Here is an 18889-nt window from a genome sequence, read left to right as displayed (position 1 = left end):
CCAAAGCTTCTCAGCCTCTCTGGCTTGGCTTGGGTGCCAGAAGTCGGCAGAGGAGAGACAGAGCGAGAGAAAGAAAGAGTGTGAGAGTGAGCAAGGAAGAGGAAAAGAAGGGAGAGAAAGAAAAGAAAGAGAAAAGAAGAAATCAAAGCTTCTCAGACCTCTGGCTTGGCTTGGGTGCCAGAAGTCTGCAGAGGAGAGACAGAGAGAGAGAAAGAAAGTGTGTGTGTGAGAGAGAGAGAGAGAGAGAGAAAGAGAGGGGGGAAGGGAGGAAAGAAAAGAAAGGAAAGAGAAAGGAAGGAACCAAAGCTTCTCAGCCTCCCTGATTTGGCTTGAGTTCCAGAAGTGGGTATAGGAGAGAGAGGGGGGGGGATAGAGAGAGGGAGAGAGAGAGAGGAAGGAAGGAAGGAAGGAAGGAAGGAAGGAAGGAAGGAAAGGAGAGAAAGGAAGGAAGAGAAAGGAAAGAGAAAAGAAGAAATCAAAGCTTCTCAGCCTTTCTGGCTTGGCTTGGGTGCTAGAAGTGGGCAGAGGAGAGAGAGAGTGAGAGAGAGAGAGAGAGGAAGAGTGAAAGGAAGGAAGAGAAAAGAAGGGAGGAAAGAAAAGAAAGGAAAGAGAAAGGAAGAAATCAAGGCTTCTCAACCTCTCTGGCTTGACTTCTCAGACTCTGTTTTGACTTGGGTAGAGGAGAGACAGAGAGGGAGAGAAAAGTGTGTATGTGTGAGAGAGAGAGAGAGGGAGGGAGAGAAAAGAAGGGTGAGAAAGAAAAAAAAAGGAAAGAGAAAGGAAGAAACCAAAGCTTCTCAGCCTCCCTGGCTTGGCTTGGATGCCAGAAGTGGGCTGAGAAGAGACAGAGAGAGAGAGAAAGAGAAAGAAAGAGTGAGAGAGAGGAAGGAAGGGAGGAAAGAAAGGAAAGAGAAAGAAAGACATCAGTTTCTCATACTCTCTGGCTTGACTTGGGAAGAGGAGTGAGGGGAAAAGTGTGTGTGTGTGTGTGAGAGAGAGAGAGAGAGAGAGAGGAAGGGAGAGAAAGAAAAGAAGGAAAGAGAAAGGAAGAAATCAAAGCTTCTCAGCCTCCTTGGATTGACTTGGGTGCCAGAAGTGGGCAGAGGAGAGACAGAGAGAGAGTGAGAGAGAGGAAGAGTGAAAGGAAGGAAGAGAAAGGAAGGGAGGAAAGAAAGGACAGAGAAAGAGAAAGGAAGAAATCAAAGTTTCTCAGCCTCCCTGGCTTGGCTTGGGTGCCAGAAGTGGGCTGAGGAGAGACAGAGAGAGAGAAAGAAAGCGTGAGAGAGAGAAAGGAGGGAAGAGAAAGGAAAGAGAGATAGACGAGAGGGAAAGAAGGAAGGGAAGGGAGGAAAGAGATAGACGGGAAGGAAAGAAGGAAGGCAAGACTCTCTGCCCACTCATCCATCCTTTGGCTGACCCTCATTGATTCCTATTGGTTGGAAGGAAGGAAAGAAAGGAAAGGAAGGAGGGAGGGAAGGAAGGAAAGATGCTGGTCTCGCTGGCTCGACGCCCTGCCTGTGGGCGTCCCTCTGGGGCTGAAGAGTAGCCCGAAGAAGGCAGCGTCGAAGGAGGAGGGCTGCTTGGGCTGCGGCGGAGGGCCCCCATGGCAGTGCAGGCGGCCCCCTTGGCCCCCCACGGGCACCCCTTCCTGCCCTTCGGCTTCTCGGTCCCTTTGGGGGACTTGGGGGAGCTGGAGAAGGGCTTCGAGGAGGGCGGCGCGGCGCTGCTGCTGGACGGCGGGGCGGGAGGCGGCGAGGCGGGCGACTTCAAGGAGCTGCTCAGCTTCATCGACTCGGCTTCCAGCAACATCAAGCTGGCCCTGGACAAGCCCGTCAAATCCAAGCGGAAAGTCAACCATCGCAAGTACTTGCAGAAGCAGATCAAGCGTTGCAATGGCATCATCGGCGCTGCTGCTGCTGCTACGACTCCTGAATCCTCTCCGAATCCTAGTTTTGCCAGCAGCCATCCGCACCAGCAACTTAACGCGCATAAAAGGACTATCGCCTCTTTGTCGCCACCTAGCGGCGGAGGCACGCATTGCAAGCCACCGCAGCAGCCTCCCATTGCTCACAAAAGGACTCCTGCTTCTTTGTCGCCTTCCAGCGTTGGCACAGCGCATTGCAAGCAGCCGAAAAGGACTAGCACCTCTCTGTCGCCTTCCAGTGGTGGGGCGGTGCATTGCAAGCCTCCGCAACCATCGAAACGAGATGCCGCTACCGCCACTCTGGTGCAGAGCCAAAGCTTGGCAGCGCTCTTCGACTCCTTGCAACCACCCAACGTCGGACTCTCCTCGATCCAACCCGAAGGCGTCCTGCACGTTGGGGGCAAGAAAGTCCCTCTCCGGCACCGCAACCTCCCTCCTTCGTTCTTCACCGAGCCGAGTCACTCTGGGTTGAAAGAACCTGGCCCTGAGGAGCTTTTCGACCTACTGGAGTATGGCGGCCTCATCCCGGATCCGTCGGAGACGTCGGTTTTTGCTCCAAGCCGCCTCCAAACCTCGGAGATGGTGTTAGAAGGGCCCGGCTTGTACGAATCGCTGCCTTTGCCTGCTTTGCTCTACTCTACTGAGACTCCCTTGCGCCCCTTACCGGCTCTTTACGGTCCTGCTGCCCCTTCGGACTCGGCGTCGGGAGAGGTCACAGCGGCCGGGCCACATTTGCCGTCTGGTGCGGCTTTTGTGCCCTTCTTTCCTGACTGCCCCCCTTTGCCTGCTGCCTACCAGTACGCCCCATCGGGGTATAGCAGGAATGGGGCAGGGGCTTTGTTCCAGCCCTTAGTGTAGTGGCCATGGCCTTCCTTGGACCGGACATGCCTGGGTTGCATTTGATAATAATAATAATAACAACAACACTTTATTTATATTCCTCCCTATCTCCCCAAGGGGACTCAGGGCGGATCACAGTACACACACACGGCAAACTTTCAATGCCGTTTTGGACAGACAAGACAGAGACAGACAGAACAGAAAGGAGGTATGTTGTGTTCACGTCCAGCTTTTTGGCACCTTGGAGGTTGTCCTCGAATCCACCCACAAGGAGGTGCTGTCGCTCAATCCTCTATGACGAACAGCCATCAGGACTTCCTCCGTCCTATTGGTCACTGGGCATTTTCTGATCTTTTTCTTTGTGGTGTCAAAATACCTTCCCCGCTTGTTTTAACAGTACCTCATTTCTCTACTTACAGCTCAAGCTGTTTTCAAACTGCTTAGGTAAACAGTGAGCTGGGCTGATAGTTGGGCACTCATGCCAACCCGAGGCTTCGCACTGGCAACCTTTCGGCTAGTAGATCTTATAATTGCTGGTGATTTTAAAGACCGGCCCTCTGGTGGGGCTTTTGTGACCTTTTTTCCTGACTGCCCACCACCAGTACAGGGCATAACAGGAACAGGGCAAGTGCCTTCCTCCAGCACAAAGTTTAGCAACCATAAAGGAGGGGAAGAAGCTTATATACTGAAAAACAAGGCTTGCTGTGTGTTGGGGCCATAAATCCTGGGAAATGGGGATGCTTGGATTCTGAAAGACAAGAAATCTTGAGGTGTGTTGGGTAGGTTTTGCTTGTGTTGGGGAGATTTCTACCTTCCAAAGCAGCCTTTCTCAACATGGGGGTTGCGAGGGGGGTGTCAGAGGGGTTGCCAAAGACCATCAGAAAACACAGTATTTTCTGTCGGTCACTGTGATTCTGTGTTTGGTCCAATTCTATTGTTTGTGGTGTTCCGAATGCTCTTTGATTGTTGGTGAACTATAAATCCCAGCAACTACAACTCCCAAATGTCATGGTCTATTTCCCCTAAACTCCACCAGTGTTCACTTTTGGGCATATTGAGTATTCATGCTAAGTTTGGTCCAGATCCATCATTGTTTGACTCCACCATGCTCTCTGGATGTAGGTGAACTACAACTCCAAAACTCAAGGTCAGTGTCCAGCAAACCCTTACCAATATTTCCTGTTGGTCATGGGAGTTCTGTGTGACAAATTTGGTTCCATCCCATCATTGGTTGAGTTCAGAATACTCTTTGATTGTAGGTGAACTATACATCTTAGCAACTACAATTCCCAAACGCCAAGGCCTATTTGCCCCAAACTCAACCAGTGTTCACATTTGGTCATATTGAGTATTCGAGCCAAGTTTCATTGAGATCCATCATTGTTTGACTCCACAGTGCTCTCTGGATGTAGGCGAACTACAATGCCAAAACTCAAGGTCAATTCCCACCAAACCCTTCCAATATTTTCTGTTCAGCATGTGGGTTGTGTGCCAAGTTTGGTTCAATTTCATTGTTGGTGGGGTTCAGAATGCTCTTTGATTGTAGGTGAACTATAAATCCCAGCAACTACAACTGCTAAATGACAAAATTTGTGCTAAATTTGGTCCAGTGAAGGAAAATACATCCTGCATATCGGATATTTACATTACGATTCATAACGGTAGCAAAATTACAGTTATGAAGTAGCAACAAAAGTAATTTTATGGTTGAGGAATTGTATTAAGGGGTCGTGGTATTGGGAAGGTTGAGAATCACTGCTCCAAAGGACTGTACTTGGGAATAATTTAGATCAGGCATGGGCAAACTTTGGCCCTCCAGGTGTTTTGGACTTCAACTCCCACAATTCCTAACAGCCTACCGGCGGATCCAGAGCGAATCCAACTCCCAACTCCCAGGGCCACTTCTGCATCAATATTTTACCATCTATGTCAGGCATGGGCAAACTTTGGCCCTCCAGGTGTTTTGGACTTCAACTCCCACAATTCCTAACAGCCTACCGGCGGATCCAGAGCGAATCCAACTCCCAACTCCCAGGGCCACTTCTGCATCAATATTTTACCATCTATGTCAGGCATGGGCAAACTTTGGCCCTCCAGGTGTTTTGGACTTCAACTCCCACAATTCCTAACAGCCTACCGGCGGATCCAGAGCGAATCCAACTCCCAACTCCCAGGGCCACTTCTGCATCAATATTTTACCATCTATGTCAGGCATGGGCAAACTTTGGCCCTCCAGGTGTTTTGGACTTCAACTCCCACAATTCCTAACAGCCTACCGGCGGATCCAGAGCGAATCCAACTCCCAACTCCCAGGGCCACTTCTGCATCAATATTTTACCATCTATGTCAGGCATGGGCAAACTTTGGCCCTCCAGGTGTTTTGGACTTCAACTCCCACAATTCCTAACAGCCTACCGGCGGATCCAGAGCGAATCCAACTCCCAACTCCCAGGGCCACTTCTGCATCAATATTTTACCATCTATGTCAGGCATGGGCAAACTTTGGCCCTCCAGGTGTTTTGGACTTCAACTCCCACAATTCCTAACAGCCTACCGGCGGATCCAGAGCGAATCCAACTCCCAACTCCCAGGGCCACTTCTGCATCAATATTTTACCATCTATGTCAGGCATGGGCAAACTTTGGCCCTCCAGGTGTTTTGGACTTCAACTCCCACAATTCCTAACAGCCTACCGGCGGATCCAGAGCGAATCCAACTCCCAACTCCCAGGGCCACTTCTGCATCAATATTTTACCATCTATGTCAGGCATGGGCAAACTTTGGCCCTCCAGGTGTTTTGGACTTCAACTCCCACAATTCCTAACAGCCTACCGGCGGATCCAGAGCGAATCCAACTCCCAACTCCCAGGGCCACTTCTGCATCAATATTTTACCATCTATGTCAGGCATGGGCAAACTTTGGCCCTCCAGGTGTTTTGGACTTCAACTCCCACAATTCCTAACAGCCTACCGGCGGATCCAGAGCGAATCCAACTCCCAACTCCCAGGGCCACTTCTGCATCAATATTTTACCATCTATGTCAGGCATGGGCAAACTTTGGCCCTCCAGGTGTTTTGGACTTCAACTCCCACAATTCCTAACAGCCTACCGGCTGTTAGGAATTGTGGGAGTTGAAGTCCAAAACACCTGGAGGGCCAAAGTTTGCCCATGCCTGACATAGATGGTAAAATATTGATGCAGAAGTGGCCCTGGGAGTTGGGAGTTGGATCCGCTCTGAGTTGTAGTCTGAACATTAAAGTCTGAGCTGTATCGCTATTGCTCAAAGAGATCCAGCAGCTGGCATAACTGGCCTAAAGTTTGGGCTAAAACCCAGAAAAGACTCTAACCTCCATCCTATGTTGAAGTGCCAACTTTTGCTCAAGGGTAAAGCAAAACAACAACAACAGAGAGTCGCCATTACTCTTTGTGAATGCATTGCTTGCAAAGAATCACATCAATATCCTACCCCTCCAAAATGAAATGCTTCTCCAGTTCCCAAATATCATATCTTTGCAGAAAGATGCTGAAAATTATTCACACTTGGAACTGATTTCGAAGTATGAAATTTTAAGTGACTGCAATATTCACAATATGAGTGCTGGAGAAGAAGTTTACTTTGGAGCAGGATTCTTAGGCTAATGGGTTGTGCATTTAGTTATGACTCTAGAGATCAGGGTCCGAATCCCTGCTCAGCTATGGAATCCATTGGGTGACCCTGGGCAAGTCACACTCTCTCAGCCTCGGGGGAAGGCAACGTCATGGGATGATATATTTATTATGCTTTGAATGTCTCGTGTGATTCCCTTCTAGTTCCTCCATTTTCTTTAACAGGCCCAATTTTCACCGAGATTCTTTCCTCTGATTGATTTATTGTTAAGCTCTTCTGTGTTTGTGAACCAGCTTCCTTTCTGTTGCCAAATGCTTTCATGGCTGGAATCACTGGGTTGCTGTTAGTTTTCCAGGCTGTACGGCTATGTTCCAGAGGTATTATCTCCTGACGTTTTGCCCAGATCTATGGCAACTTCCTTTTTTGAGAGAAGGTTTTGATTTCCCAAAGCTAACTCCAAAAACTTGGAGGGTTTGTGGAATGAATAGAGAGTGCATCTACACTTCCAAATTAATGCAGTTTAGCACCACTTTATCTGCCATGGCTCAATGCTATGGGATCCTGGGAATTTGTGGTCCTGCTAGGTCTTTAGCCTTCTCTGCCAAAGAGTGTGGTGCCCTAGCAAACTACAGCCCCCAGGATCCCATAGCATTGAGCCATGGTAGTTCAAGTGGTGTCAATCTGCATTAATCATACAATGTAGACCAGTGTTTCTCAACTTGAAGGTCGGGACCCCTGGGGCAAGAGGGTGTGCAAGAGGGTGTCAGAGGGGTCGCCAAAGACCAGCAGAAAACACAGTATTTTCTGTTGGTAATGGAGGATCTGTGTGGGAAGTTTGGCCCAATTCTATCATTGCTGAGGTCTAGAATACTCTTTGATTGTAGATGAACTATAAATCCCAGTCACTACAACTCCCAAATGCCAAGTTTTATTCCCCCCCCCCCCCCCAAACTCCACCAGTTTGGGGGAAAATATTCCCAAACTTCACATTTGGGCATATTGAGTATTTGTGCCAAGTTTGGTTCAGATCCGTCACTGTTTGAGTCCACAGTGCTCTCTGGATGTATTTGAACTACAACTCCCAAACTCAAGGTCAATGCCCACCAAACCCTCACCAAACCTTTCCAGTATTTTCTATTGATCATGGGAGATCTTTTGTGCCAAGTTTGGGTCAATTCCATCGTTGGTGGAGTTCAGAGTTCTCTTTGATTGTAGGTGAACTATAAATCCCAGCAACTACAACCCCCAAATAACAAAATTAATCCCCCCTCAACCCCACCAGTATTCAAATTTGGACATATCAGATATTTGTGCCAAATTTGGTGCAGTGAATGAAAATATATCCTGCAGATGAGGTATTTACATAACAATTCATAACAGTAGCAAAATTACAGTTATGAAGTAGCAACAAAAATAATGTTATAGTTGGGGGTCACCACAACATGAGGAACTGTATTAAGGGGTCACGGCATTAGGAAGGTTGAGTACCACTGGTGTAGACGCACCCTCAGTTCCGTCCCTGACCTTTTTAGCTAGGGCTTCAAGTAGATCAATGGTCTAGTTTTGAATCAAGCAGCCCAGCGTTTAAAAAGTCACCCTTTAAGACTCAAACATGGAAATTTAGAGTATTCCAGGAATTATAGTTTCAGTTCTTCCAAATATCTAACTTTTGAAGAAACTTGCAGTGTCAGACATTAATATAATACAGGAGACTCTCAGTTAACCGGCACCCGTGGGGATTGGGTAGATGCCAGATAAGTGTAGTTTCTGGTTGCTTGAGAGTTTAAAAAGAAGCCTGGTACTATACCTCATAATATATCATACTATAAACTCTGTATTGACTTGATATTAATGTGAAAGCCACAGATCGTCTTGTGACATGTATATAGGATGCTTCTGAGGCCAGCCTGCATTGGGACAGTGAATCCATTCTTGGTTTGAACCTAAATTGAAAATCAAGTATGCATCTACGCCATGCATGGCCAAATTTCAGCCCTCCAAGTGTTTTAGACTTCAACTTCCACAATTTCTAGCAGCCTATCGGCTGTTAGAAATGGTGGAAGTTGAAGTCCAAAACAGCTGGAGGGCCAAAGTTTGCCCATGCCTTATCTAAGATAAATGTAAAGGTTTCCCTTTGACATTAAGTCTAGTCGTTTCTGACTCTGGTGAGTGGTGCACATCTCCATTTCTAAGCCAAAGAGCTGTCACTGTCCATAGATACCTTCTAGGTCATGTGGTCAGCATGAGCTCATGGAGCACCGTTATCTTCCTACTGAAATGGTCCCTTATTGATGTACTCAAAGTTGTTTTCGAACTTCTAGGTTGGCAGAAGCTGGGGCTAACAGCGGGAGCTCATCCTGCTCCATGGATTCAAACCACTGACCTTTCGGTCAGCAAGTTCAGCAGCTCAGTGGTTTAACGCGCTGCACCTTTAGGGGCTCCTGATCTGCCTATAGAATTAATGCAGTTTGAATCATGTTAATTTCCACATCTCAATGCTATGGTATCCTAGGAATTGTAGTTTGGTGCAGCACCAGCATTATTTGGCAGGGAAGACTGAAAGCCTTAGAAAACTACAACCCCCAGGATTGTATTGAGCCCTGGAGGTTGAAATGGTGCCAAGCTGTATTAATTCTACAGTGTAAATGCACCTCAAGGTGATGATTTGGGGATAAAGATCAGTTTATTAGATAACTTCTTTAAATTTCAAACTAAAACTTAGAGTGGATGAAAACCAGTATTTTTGTGTATTTTTGTGGGATTTTGCCCTTAGATAGCTGGGCTCTTAGAGATATGTGCTCGAATCTCCTAAGGATTTTGTTTTCTTCATATCCACGGGATTGGATCTGAGCAGTTTGACAACCACCCACTTTGACTGCCATGGCTCAGTGCTATGGAATTCATGGGAGTTGTAGTTTTACAAGGTCTTCAGTCTTCTGTGCCAAGAGGGCTGGTGCCTCACCACACTACAAATTTTAGGACTCCATACCGTTTAAGCCATAGCAGTCACAGTGATGTCAAGTCTACACTGTAGTTGCACTGTTCAGAGCACGCATGAGCAAACTTCGGCCCTCCATGTGTTTTGGACTTCAACTCCCACAATTCCTAACAGCCTGCCGGCTGTTAGGAATTGTGGGAGTTGAAGTCCAAAACATCTGGAGGGCAGAAGTTTGCCCATGCCTGTTTGGGAGAAATGGTGGAGGAGAAAGAGTGAAAACCTGATCCCACCCACACTCTCCATTTAAACCAAAGTCCCAGTATGGATACTGGAATGGAATTAAGGAATGTTGGGAGGTTTGATCATAAATCTCTGGCATCACAAGGTATTTAGGGACATAGGACCAAATTAGGCATTATCTGTATGGAAATAGAAGATAGAAATGGTGGCCTATATGGATAATGTTTTGCATTTTTCAACATTCCTTTCCACTTCGAGAATGGGGAAAACACACTCCAGGAAACTAAGTTTAAGGCTCATAGGATCCTTCCCTCCCTTAAAAAAATCGGGAACTAAATCTGGGGATGGTGAATCTTCTCCAGGTTTTAAGAGGAACTTTCCATGAGCAAATGTGGAATGGATAGATTCAGCACTGTGGACAGCTTTTAACATTGAAGGTTAACACCCAAAGTGGATTCACTGTTCCAATGACACAGTTATGCACATCATTCGAGTCTGCAATTTCCCCCTGTTTGCTGCACATTCTCCCCTAAATCTCCCAACCGTTTCCTTCTTGTTAATGGTTTAATTGTATAGGAAGTCTCAAATGTCAGAGAAGGCTGAGAAGAGACATGATAGCCATGTATAAGTATGTGAGAGGAAGTCATAGGGAGGAGGGAGCAAGCTTGTTTTCTGCTGGCCTGGAGATTAGGACACAGAACAATGGCTTCAAACTACAAGAAAGGAGATTCCATCTGAACATTAGGAAGAACTTCCTGACTATGAGAGCTGTTCAACAGTGGAACTCTCTGCCCCTGAGTGTGTTGGAGGCTCCTTCTTTGGAGGCTTTGAAATAGAGGCTGGATGATCATCTGTCAGGGGTGCTTTGAGTGCAGTTTTCCTGCTTCTTGGCAGGGGGTTGGACTGGATGGCCCATGAGGTTTCTTCCAACTCTATGATTCCATGATTCATCAAAATGAGAGGATGGAATGTTAGAAGCTGCTGAACTGTGAGCTCCATTGACATGCATCTCATGATTGAGTTTGTATGAAGTTCCTCTTCAATCCAGTAGTCCAGGTTTAAATATGGAATGCATTAAATTATATACAGTATGATTCTTGTATCTCTAAGAGTTTGTGTGGATCCATGACACCATAAATTATAGTGACCCTACTGAAATGAAAGACTTCTGGACCAAGCATACCATAGAAGTGCACTGGGGAACCTAGAAAATGCCCAGAGGAGAAACATTTTGTTAGAGTTGGAAGAGTCATCCAGTCACACTGCCATGCAGGAACACATAGTTAAAGCATTCCTGACAGATGGCCATCCATCTTCTGCTCAAAAAACATCCAAAGAAGAGTCATCCAGTCACACTGCCATGCAGGAACACACAGTCAAAGCATTCCTGACAGATGGCCATCCACCTTCTGCTCAAGAACATTCAAAGAAGGAGGCTCCACCACACTCCCAGGTAGCATAATCCACTACTTGACAATATTTACCATCAGAAGGTTCTTCCTAATATTTAAGTGGAATCTTTTTAATTTGCAATTTGAATCTATTGCTCCATTGTGTCCGAGTCTTTAGAGCAGTGGTTCCCAACCTTGTTTTGACCAGGGACCACTTTGACCAGGGACTACTCTCCACCATTCATACCAAAAGGGTTATGAATCAGTTTTTGGTCAACTTTAGACTTGGTCTGGTTATTTGAGGTGCTGATTCAGGAAATTGCATTGGAGAGACCCAATCAGCTCTAGTTTCTGATACTGCCATCCAGTAGTCATCATCTGCTCACCTACAGAAAATCATATTTAATAATCTAGAGCTGGTGTGATTGTAGTAATCTTTTGTGGGTTGACAGTCTCTCTCCTCCTGACATCCCCGTTGCCTCGGCACTATAAGAGGGTTTTGCGAGACCAGTTGCTCTAGTTTCCATGTGGTTTTGAGGCAATGGTGTAGTAATGGTGAGGCCAAGAACCATATATTCATTCTTGTGGACCACTGGTGGTCCACAGACCACAGGTTGGGAACCACTGCTCTAGAGCAACAGAAAATAAGCTCTCCTTCTCAATGGGAGATCCTTTCAAATATGCCTCTTATGTCCCCTTTTCTCAGCCTTCTTTTTTTTCAAGTTAAACATACCCAGCTTCCTAAGTTGGTCTTCATAGGGCTTGGCTTCCAATTCTTTGACCATTTTGGACACATTCCATGGATGTTGTGGTTGTATTGTATTAAAATATGGTATTAGGTGAGATTGGTGAATGTGTACAAAGGTGGAATGCTGATGCAAATGCTCACCTATATCCTGCATTGCTTTCATAGAATTATAGAGTTGGAAGAGACCACGTGGGCCATCCAGTCCAACCCCATTCTGCCAAGAAGCAGGAAAACTGTATTCAAAGTACCCCTGACAGATGGCCATCCAGCCTCTGTTTAAAAGCTTCCAAAGAAGGAGCCTCCACCACACTCGGGGGCAGAGAGTTCCACTGCTGAACGGCTCTCACAGTTAGGAAGTTCTTCCTCATGTTCAGGTGGAATCTCCCTTCTTGTAGTTTGAAACCATTGTTTGGCATCCTAGTCTAGTCTACTTCCAAGCATGGACCTCTCTTTGGAGGAATTGGGGTGCATTCATTTAATCATTATGGAATTTCCTTAGAGATAAGTAGGGGTTTGCATGTGCGTGTGTGTAATTACTGGAACCTAACAATTTTTCAGTGTTGAGTGCAAGGTTACGTCTTACAACCACAGGCTGAATAAAAAAATCCAGCCTGAATCATTGGAGAGACAACCCCTTTCTGAATTACAATCATAGCTTCCAACCTCCTTCGTCCGGGTTACATAGCTGTTCATTGTGAAAACGAGACATATTTAATCCTTTGGGCATTATATTTTGCAGAATGTAATAAATTCATGGTTCTGTATTGTTCTTTAGGCCTCAATTTGTGTTGAACTATAAGCCTGTGCAATTGATAGACTCGTCTGACGTTAGCCTCTTTTGACGGGAGCTGTTCTTCTGAAACAGCCGTGACTAATTCTATGTGACATTGTTTTCATAAGTAGCTCTCCCTTCCCTATCTTCACTTAGCCAGACTTTGTAATGAAAAGTTACTCCCCGCTCCCATGTCAGTGGGTGCCAACCATTAGAAGATGCATGCAAAAAAAGAAGTGATGCTAATACCAAGAAAAACAAATTGATTCATTTTTTTACTAAACCTTAAGCCTTGAGAATCAAGCATGGTATTGTAGAGTATATCTAAACATATTTAACAGGATTTAGGAACTCTCCTAAACACACTTAGGGGGTCATAATATTTATAGTATTTACTCAGTGGGACTTTCTCCAGAGCAAAACCTCTTTGGACTTTCACCGTTAATGGTGTGTTAAAGATACTGCAATGATCAATCCTGAAACATTGAACAAAACTGATCGGCAAAATACGACAAAGCAAACTGGACCAGCTTCGGCGGAGCAATTTGCATGAACTCTGTTGGACTTCTGTTGTGAACTTGACACAGCAGTGCGTGAGAGCAACGCTATTGAGTCATCTTGTGTACAAAACGCAATTTGATTATTAAGTTATGTTAATTAAACTTTTATGAAAAGTCACACAACTGTAAAGTGTCCTGTGTTTTAACAACTGGTGATGCGGGTTCCTTTTGAGAGGGTATGTTTCCTCATCTCAGAGTATTTTTCTACAGTGGTTTGAGTGCAAATCTGGAAATCAGCGTTCAAATCCCTATTCACAAACCCTGGGTGATCCTGAGCACTTGTGATCATTTCAGGTCGCCATGAGTCAGAAATGACCTGAAGATACACAACAACAAAGCCTGATGGAAGTGGAATTTGACTGATCCCCTAAACATGGTTCAGAATAATAGAATCAACAAATCTTGTAGTTGAAAGGTACTACAGGGATCATCTACTGTAATGTCCTGCCTTGTGGGAATATACAACTAAAGCCTTTTTGAAAGATGCCCACCCAACCTCTGAAGATCTCCAAAGATGGAGAATCCATTACTCTTTGAGGGACTCTGTTCACTGTTCCACAGCTCCTAGAGATGTTCTTCCTAATGTTTAGGTGCGATTTCTTGAAATTTGGGCAAGTGGTTTCTAGTCTAGTTTCCAAAGCAGAAGAAAACAAGCTGGGTACATCTTCTACTTGATATTTAACTACTCCTTCTCCTTCTTCTCCTTCTCCTTCTCTCTCCTTCTCCTTCTCTCTCCTTCTTTCTCCTTCTCCTCCTTCTTTGTCCTCCTTCTCCTTCTCCTTCTCCTTCTCCTTCTCCTCCTTCTCCTTCTCCTTCTCCTTCTCCTTCTCCTTCTCATTCTCCCTCTCCCTCTCCCTCTCCCTCTCCCTCTCCCTCTCCCTCTCCTTCTCCTCCTCCTTCTCCTTCTCCTCCTCCTTCCTTCTCCTCCTCCTCCTCCTCCTTCTCCTTCTCCTTCTCCTTCTTCTCCTCCTCCTCCTCCTTCTTCTCCTCCTCCTCCTCCTCCTCCTCCTTCCCCGCCTCCCCTTGTGGCTTGAGGTGGGTTATAGCACATAAACATTGTAAAGAATCTATATGTACACATATAAAATGTCATAGATTATTGTTATCATTGTCATCATCGTTATCATCATCATTATTATTAATAAACTTTCTTTATACCTTGCTCATCTTCCAACAAGGGACTCAAAGTGGCTTACAGTAAAAAAACACAGTAAATAAATATAAAATATCAAAACTTATCAAATTATTATACAAAAAAAAGTGAACATTTATTTTAAGAGATTTTAGGTTGGGGTGCTCTACATGTGTGTTCTAGACCAGAAGTTTCTAGGTTTGAAAGTTCTAAGCTAGAAGAGCCCTTTCCACAGCTCTTCTTTTCGGATTGACACACAAAGAATCTTCTTTTTTTTTAGTTTATAATGATCTAAGTTGAAATGTTCTAAGTCGTGGGGGTTCTAGACCAGAAGGCTCCAGGTCAGAAGGTTCTGAGAAGAGCCCTTTCCTCGCCTTTGCTTTTTGGACCACCACATGAAGAATATTCTCAGTTTGAGGTAAGAACATTATTGGTTAGGTTCTAGGCCATTGTGACCTAGGTTTGTGTGTTCTAGATCAGGATATAGGCTAGAAGGTTCTAAGCTAGAAGAGCTTTTTCCCCAGCTCTCCTTTTCAGACTGCAACACAAAGAATCTTCTGTGTTCTAGGTTATAATTCCTAAGATGGGCGTTTTAGATTATGTGGCTCTAAGTCAGCATGTTCTAGACCTGAATGCTCTAGGTTAGAAGATTCTAAGTGAGAACAGCCCTTTCCTCTGCTCTTCTTCTTGGGCCACCAAAATGAATACTCTCAGTTTGAGGTTAGAATGTTATTAGTTAAGTTCTAGGTCATTGTGCTCTAGGTTGGTGTGTTCTAGGTCCAAATGAGGCACAGCCAGGCACATTGAATAGAATAATAAAGTTGTAAAAGTCCACATGGACCATCTAGTCCAACCCCTTGCCATGCCCACATGCTTGTGGATTTCAGTGGCTTCTCTGTGTTGTCTGACATGGTGGTCTACATAGGGACCACCAAACGCAGCATTGCCCAAACACGAATCAAGGATCATGAAAGGCACTGCAGACTCATTCAACCTGAGAAGTCAGTCATAGCAGAGCACTTGATGATCCAACCTGGACACAGCACATTATTGGAGAACACAGAAATGCTGGACCACTCTAACAACCACCATGTCAGACTACACAGAGAAGCCACTGAAATCCACAAGGCTGTGAACAATTTCAGCAGAAAGGAAGAAACCATGAAAATGAGCAAAATCTGGCTACCTGTATTTAAAAGATCTAAAATCAGGACAGAATTTTTGACATGAAAAAGTCAGGGCCAGCTAACATCTCCCAACAAAGGCTCCTCCAGGCAGGAAGCAGCCAGGCTTTGAAGCTGCAAGGCCATTTGAGATTGTATAGCAGGCATGGGCAAACTTGGACACTCCAGGTGTTTTGGACTTCAACTCCCACAGTTCCTTACAGCCTACAGCAGTGGTTCTCAACCTTGGGTCCCCAGATGTTTTTGGCCTACAACTCCCAGAAATCCCAGCCAGTTTACCAGCTGTTAGGATTTCTGGGAATTGTAGGCCAAAAACATCTGGGGACCCAAGGTTGAGAACCACTGGCCTACAGGCTGTTTGCTCATGCCTGTTCTATAGGGTCTCAGAATAGTCCACAGTCCGGGGGAAGAAGCCATGGTAGCTAAAAAGATATCAAACCACAACAGTTGTCCTGCCCTGGTGTTATATAGACCTCAGGCATTTTCAACTAGAATAAAATGGAGCTTTTGGTGGTAGCTGTATATTTTCTAGGATTTTATTGTTGGCCAAGTAATATTAAAGTGTGGTCAAATGACAAAATTTAGACTAAGGCAGAAGAAATTATTTATTTATTTATTTCAAATATTTGTACCCCGTCCTTCTCTATCCCTGAAGGTAAGTCATGAGAGGCTGCTTCCATTTGCTTTTGCCTGACTCTATTGGGAAGAGCCCCTTGTTGTGCAGTGGGTTAAACCGCTGAACTGCTCAACTTGCTGACCGAAAGGTTGCCGGTTTGAATCGAGGGAGTGGGGTGAGCTCCTGCTGTTAGGCCCAGCTTCTACCAACCTAGTGGTTCAAAAACATGCAAATATGAGTAGATCAATAGGTACAGCTTCTGCAGGAAGGTCGTGTCAGGAGCGACTTGAGAAACTGCACCCCCGATGGTGCAGTGGGTTAAACCCCTGTGCTGGCAGGACTGAAGACCGACAGGTTATAGGTTCGAATCCGGGGAGAGGCGGATGAGCTCCCTCTATCAGCTCCAGCTCCTCATATGGGGACATGAGAGAAGCCTCCCACAAGGATGATAAAAACATCAAATCATCCGTGCATCCCCTGGGCAACGTCCTTGCAGATGGCCAATTCTCTCACACCAGAAGCGACTTGCAGGAAGGTAATGGTGCTCCATGCAGGCATGCTGGCTACATGACCTTGGAGGTGTCTATGGACAATGCCAGCTCTTTGGCTTAGAAATGGAGATGAGCACCACCCCCAAAGTCGAACATGTCTAGACTTAATGTCAGGGGAAACCTTTACCTTTACTATTGGGAAGAGCAAGGCTCTGTCCCCTTTTCCTACCTTCTCCTTGTTGAATTTTGAATCCAGTTTGCAGCAACTGAAGGAAACAAAATTCTAGGGCATATCTTTGCACTGAATGTAAATAAAATGTCCTCGAACAACTGAAATTTGAGACTTGGCTGCAGGAGCTCAGCTTTCTTTCTGATGTCAACCTGCTCTTTCCAGGTTGGCTTCATTTAACACCCCTTTTGTGCGATTTCTCGTAATTTCTGATCCAAAGCTGGGCATTAATTAGCCATTTTATCAAGATTGCCTTTGTAGGACGGAAAGGTCAGTGGCCTTATGAAGTGATCGCGAAACAAAAGCCACAGAACAGCAACAAAAGCTGGGATTGAAGCAAGCCCTTCAACGGGTTCCCTTCCAAGAGTGGGTTGGAAGAGAACATCCTGATCTTGGAAAGGTGACCAGCCTTTACAAACACTGACGACTGGGCATCTAAAAGTCAAGCCCAGTCATTTGACTTAAAAGTCTTCTTTATACACAGACATATGATCAAAACAGGGGATTAGATGTGCCTTGGAAAAGTTACCTTATTGGACTACAACTTCCACTCTCTCCCAGCCAATGGGAGTGAATGAGGACTGCTCAAAGGATGGATCAGTGGACAGAGTTTTCCATTCCTTCTCTTTCCTTCTTTCTTCAAAACAAAGATGCACCCATACAGTTGAATTAATGCAGTTTGATACCACTTAAACTGCCATGACTCGATGCTATAGAACCATGGCTGGTTTACCTTTACAAAAGATTTCACCTTCTCTGCAAAAAAGTACTGGTACCTCACTAAACTACAACTTCCATTATTGCAATAGCATTGAGCCATGGCAGGTAATCATTGCAGTGTGGTGCCAAACTGCATTGATTTTGCAGTATACTATAGACCCATAGTTAAGAATTCCCAGTATCAAAAAGTTGAGAAGCAGTTGTTGTGTGCCTTTAAATAATTTCCAATTTTGGTGACATTAGTTAACCTGGGGGTTGGGACAACTGGGGGGGGGGGGGGGGTCATGAGGGGGTGTCAGAGGGGTCACCAAAGACCATTAGAAAACACAATATTTTCTGTTGGTTATGGGGGGTTCTGTGTGGGAAGTTTGGCCCAATTCTATCCTTGGTGGGGTTCAGAATGCTCTTTGATTGTAGGTGAATTATAATTCCCGGCAACTACAACTCCCAAATGCCAAGGTCTATTTTCCCCAAACTCCACCAGCGTTGAAATTTGGATCTATTGAGTATTCATGCCAAGTTTGGTCCAGATCCATCATTGTTTGAGTCCACAGTGCTCTCTGGATGAAGGTGAACTACAACTCCAGAACTCCAGGACAATGCTCACCAAATCCTTCCAGTATTATCTGTGGTTATGGGAGTTCTGTGTGCCAAGTTTGGTTCAATTCCATCGTTGATAGAGTTGGTATAGTTCACCTACAGCCCTTTGACTGTAGGTGAACTATAAATCCTAGCAACTACAACTCCCAAATGACAACCCTACCAGTATTCAAATTTGGGCGTATTGGATATTTGTGCCAAATTTTTCCAGTGAATGAAAATACATCCTGCATATCAGATATTTACATTATGATTCATAACAATAGCAAAATTACAGTTATGAAGTAGCATCAAAAATAATTGTATGGTTAGGGTTACACAACATGAGGGACTGTATTAAGGAGTCACAGCATTAGGAAGGCTGGGAACCACTGCACTAAATGTTTTCTGGAACGGATAGAGCAACTTGTCCAAGGTGATCCAGTGGCTTTTCATGGCCGGGTGGGAAATCGACTCCTGGCCTCCAGAGTTGTAATCCAGTGCTCACACTGTGTCATATTGGCTCTGCTAGAAAGCAATTTCAATATTTGGCATTGGGCAGAGGGAGGGAGCAGCCTGAGGCAGCAGAGTTGAGATAAGCAAAAAGAAGGACCAAAACAGAAGTTTATAAATCTGGTTCTTTCCAAAATGTTCAGTGCTTCAATATTGTCAGGGGTTATACATTTGTGGCAAAAGAACACAATCCTTCTTTACTAAACTAGCTGTTCCATTCTGCAAAATCACTTTGGTTAGAGATGCTTTTTCTCTTTTCCTTTTGCACCACCAAGCGGTATATCTTGCATATTACATTCATACTTACTTTATTTTTACCACCAGTTTTATATATTTATATTTATTTTTATTGTGTTTTATCACCGGGACTGTGGCACAGCTGGCTGCGTGTGTAAGCTGCATTA

General features: G+C 45.1%; 1 protein-coding gene across 1 annotated transcript; it reads left to right on the top strand.

Moving 5' to 3' along the window:
- Positions 1–409: 409 nt before the first annotated feature.
- FAM181B (family with sequence similarity 181 member B) lies at positions 410–3912 on the top strand. Its single transcript, XM_060771202.2, has one exon. It carries the CDS (start codon positions 1604–1606, stop codon positions 2780–2782), a length of 1179 nt encoding a protein of 392 aa, XP_060627185.2. The 5' UTR covers positions 410–1603; the 3' UTR covers positions 2783–3912.
- Positions 3913–18889: the final 14977 nt, after the last annotated feature.

This window comes from Anolis sagrei, chromosome 3 (assembly GCF_037176765.1).
Source record: "Anolis sagrei isolate rAnoSag1 chromosome 3, rAnoSag1.mat, whole genome shotgun sequence".
NCBI classification, from domain to species: domain Eukaryota; kingdom Metazoa; phylum Chordata; class Lepidosauria; order Squamata; family Dactyloidae; genus Anolis; species Anolis sagrei.
This window is presented reverse-complemented; position numbering and strand designations above follow the sequence as displayed.

Excerpts from the sequence above, each read along its gene's own strand:
- FAM181B (XM_060771202.2), top strand. The coding sequence starts at position 1,604 with ATGGCAGTGCAGGCGGCCCCCTTGGCCCCCCACGGGCACCCCTTCCTG.